The sequence below is a fragment of the Myotis brandtii genome, unplaced genomic scaffold (genome assembly GCF_000412655.1).
Source record: "Myotis brandtii unplaced genomic scaffold, ASM41265v1 scaffold17, whole genome shotgun sequence".
Lineage (NCBI taxonomy): Eukaryota > Metazoa > Chordata > Mammalia > Chiroptera > Vespertilionidae > Myotis > Myotis brandtii.
This window is the reverse complement of record NW_005356259.1, coordinates 9,092,213-9,096,290: the sequence shown is the minus strand read 5'-3', so window position 1 is coordinate 9,096,290 and position 4,078 is coordinate 9,092,213. Positions and strand designations below refer to the sequence as shown.

Below are 4,078 nucleotides of genomic sequence, written 5' to 3'. Positions count from 1 at the left end.
TCTGTGCATGACAGGGGGCGGCGCCCCAATTCCCCAATCAGCCCTGCTCTGAGCCCGACCAGGGGCTGCACCTAGGGATTGGGCCTGCCCTCTGCCACCCGGGAGCAGGCCTAAGCCAGCAGGTCATTATCTCCTGAGAGGTCCCAGACTGCGAGAGGGCACAGGATGGGCTGAGGGGCCCCCTCTTCCCCCCAGTGCACAAATGTTTGTGCACCGGGCCTCTAATCATTATATAATTTTTAATTTTTTTGGAAATGTACTTATTTTAACAAAAATGTGGTTATATAATATTTCAGAACCTATAAAAAATTGAAGGAATGTCTGGGCATCTTGCAAAAGGAGTAAACATACAGATCTTTCTCCTTCATTGCAACAGCTGTGTAGTGTCTCTCTTTAACAGCTATCTAGTATGTAATCAGTTTTAATTGTGTACAGTCTTTATTATAAGCATATTGCAATAAAAATTATTATACAGATATCTAGACATACACATATAAATCTGTAGCATAAATTCCTCCAAGTGCAATTGCTGGGTTGAGTGTTAAAATATTCAGTTATTTAAAAAAAGTAATATACCAACAGTATATGATACATGCTACTGTTTGTAATGGCTGCGTAGACTTTCATTGTGTGGAGGATATATCAATTTATTTGTAATAAATTCTCATATTTTTAGACATTCAATAATTATTCATTATATTAATATTTTATTGAATTCCTGTAAAGTTTAAACCTATGTTCCTACCCGTTATTAATTTTATTAGATACTCATGAAAAATTGCTACATTAAAAGCCATGTGCTTTTTAAAGGTGTTCATGAATGTTGCAAAAATCTGATTAGCAAGGTTATACCACTTACAGATTATGTAAGTCCAGCTGTTTGTAAATTTGTTGATTATGCTAACCCCATCCAAATATTGGAGTATTACAGTTCTTTAAGCTTTAACAATTTGAAAGATGATGAATGGTATTTGTTTGAATTTTTCTATTTTATTGTTCATGAGTTGAGTATTTTCGGTTTGCATACTAGCCATTTCTTTTTAAAAAATATCATGTTCATGTCTTTCTCCAGTTTTATTTATTTATTTATTGTTTGTTTGGGATTTTCCTTATTGATTAGAAAAGTCGCTTATACCAGTGGTCAGCAAACTGCGGCTCTTTGGCCCCTTGAGTGTGGCTCTTCCACAAAATACCACGTGTGGGCGCGCACGTACAGTGCGATTGAAACTTCGTGGCCCATGCGCAGAAGTCGGTATGTTGTGGAAGAGCCACACTCAAGGGGCCAAAGAGCCGCATGTGGCTCACGAGCCACAGTTTGCCGACCACTGGAAAGTATTATTATTCCCTTCTTCACCACCCTTTCTTTCTATTTTGGTATATGGAAGCTGACAATATTTATATAGTTAGATCTAATACTGTTACACCTACAAAGATTTTCTCCACCATAACATTACATAAATAATCATTTACAATTCCTTCTAAGGAGCTAACAGTTTAACAACCAAGAATGGGTTTTACTTTTTCTGAGCTTACAGTATTTTTAGTACAGAGATGAAAATAGGAAAGTTGAATGAACTAGATTTTTTGAGCTCATAATGTCTAGTTAATAATAAAGGAAATAATTTTATGGCAATTTTAACTTTTAACAATATTTTTAGGCTTAAGGAATGCTTAATTAACTTCATTTCCCCAGTGCCTCATCTTTTCTATTTGCATATCAATATTTTTTAAAAACTTAAGTTTTACCAAAACTTAAGTAATGGTATATTAATATATTGGTTATTTTTTAGGTTAGATAGTAGAAACATTGTTTAACGAAAATTTTTTTAGTTACATCCTGGCTGGTGGGGCTTAGTTAGTTGGGCATCGTCCCGTGCACTGAAAGGTTGCCAGTTTGATTCCTGGGCACATGCCGGTTTGTGGGCTTGATCCCCAGTAGGAAGTGTGGGTGAGGCAATCATTGAGATATGGTTCAATATCTCATTGATCTCTCTCTCTCTCTCTCTTTCTTCCTCTCTCTCAAAAAAAAATTAAAAAAAATTTTTTTGAGTTACAAAGTTTTTGAAATTATTTTTATTGGTGATTGTAAAAAATGAGGGTCAGTACTTCCAGCTGGAGAGATTCTGGGGGACAAGAGCTTTCATTCTGGTCTCAGTCAGGCCATGAAAGCACTGAATATGTTGCCTGAACTTCCTGTACTTCAGTTTACTTGTGTATAAAGTGGTATTAGTGATCGTCAGTGCATAGGTTTGTTATATGTGTACTCTGTGAGGAAACTTAAGTCACATCCCTAGTTTTTTCTAGACATATACTTTAAGTTCTGAATAGAAGAGCAATATTTAATTTAAAATTTTGGATTTGTTGAAATATGAGTACAAATAGTTTCTGCTTGTATTTTTTAATTGAATGTTTTAATTACAAATATATTTATCTGCATTTCTTCAGGAAGATACATTTTTCTTAAAGGAGCAACTTCGTAAAGCAGAGGAGCAGATCCAGGCAACTCGACAAGAAGTTGTCTTTCTGACTAAAGAACTTAGTGATGCTGTAAATGTGCGAGATAAAACGATGGCAGATCTACATACTGCACGCTTGGAAAATGAGAAAGTAAAAAAGCAGTTAGCTGATGCAGTGGCAGAACTTAAACTAAATGCTATGAAAAAAGACCAGGTAAAAGCAGGTTAATTTTGAGTTTCCATTTTGATCAAAACTTATAAGAGTGAGTTACGTTAAAATAAATCAAGTCAGATTCCTGATCAGAATTTTAAGTTTCCATTCATTTTGTTTAGTCATTGAAACCTCTTGGGTTGAAATTAATGTATGCTTTAAGAAAAACTGCTGTAAGCAAATTCCTAATGGTTAATAAAAGCTGGTCTATTATTGCTAATTAAACTTTCTGATGTCAGGTATATATTACTTTGTTGGAATTTCTTATTTACTAGCTGCATAAAAGGTATTACGGTTATTTAACAGAGTAATACTTGCTCCTCAGGAGGTGGATTATTCTTCTCTAGTTTTTTAATGAATCTTAGTCGTAAGAATATAAAGCTGGATTTATTAGGAGAACTAACTAATATGGCCCTATAGCTAAATCTCCAAAATAAAAACAGAGCCTGGCCCGTGTGCCTCAGTGACCTATGAACCATAAGGTCATGGTTCAAGTCCCAGTCAGAGCCCATGCCTAGGTTGTGGGCTTGGTCCCCAGTAGGGGGTGGTGTGCAGGAGGTAACTGCTGATCAATGATTCTCATCACTGATGTTTCTCTCTCTCTCTCTCTCCCTCCCTCCCTCCCTCTCCCTCTCTCCCTCTCCCTCTCTCTCTCCCTCTCCCTCCCCCGCCCTCTCCCTTCCTCTCTGAAATCAATAAAAACATATTGCCGAAACCGGTTTGGCTCAGTGGATAGAGCGTCGGCCTGTGGACTCAAGGGTCCCAGGTTCGATTCCGGTCAAGGGCATGTACCTGGGTTGCAGGCACATCCCCAGTGGGAGATGTGCAGGAGGCAACTGATCGATGTTTCTCTCTCATCGATGTTTCTAACTCTCTATCTTTCTCCCTTCCTCTCTGTAAAAAAAATAAAAACATATTTAATGATAAAAAAAAAGCCAAAAAGAAAAAAGTGAAAATGAAGTTTGAATTTACTACTGTTATGATAGAAAATTTTTATCTTTTTCTTAGAGGAGTTGTTTGTTTATTTTTTTTTAGGAAAAAACTGATACACTGGAACATGAACTGAGAAGAGAAGTTGAAGATCTGAAACTTCGTCTTCAGATGGCAGCAGATCATTATAAAGAAAAGTTCAAGGAATGCCAGAGGCTCCAAAAACAAATAAACAAACTTTCAGACCAATCAGTAAGTATAACAGAATTCATACATAGTGAAACATTTCTTTTATCAATATTTTTGTTTGCAAATCAAATCATCATCTTTATAATAAAAGCCTAAGTTACCCTTACGGCGGAACGACCAGAATCACCGGTCGCTATGATGCACACTGACCACCAGGGGGCAGACGCTCAATGCAAGAGCTGCCCCTTGGTGGTCAGTGCGCTCCCACAGGGGGAGTGCTGCTCAGCCAGAA

At 37.1% G+C, this 4,078-nt stretch overlaps 1 protein-coding gene across 2 annotated transcripts in view; it reads left to right on the top strand.

The window, feature by feature from the left end:
* Window positions 1-4,078, top strand: part of TAX1BP1 (Tax1 (human T-cell leukemia virus type I) binding protein 1) — a 58,748-nt gene that overhangs the window by 25,835 nt on the left and 28,835 nt on the right. For both annotated transcript variants that reach the window (XM_005862959.2, XM_005862958.2), the window contains exons 9-10: window positions 2,446-2,670; window positions 3,703-3,849. In XM_005862959.2, the coding sequence (XP_005863021.1) occupies window positions 2,446-2,670; window positions 3,703-3,849 (372 nt within the window). The remainder of the gene's footprint in view (window positions 1-2,445; window positions 2,671-3,702; window positions 3,850-4,078) is intronic.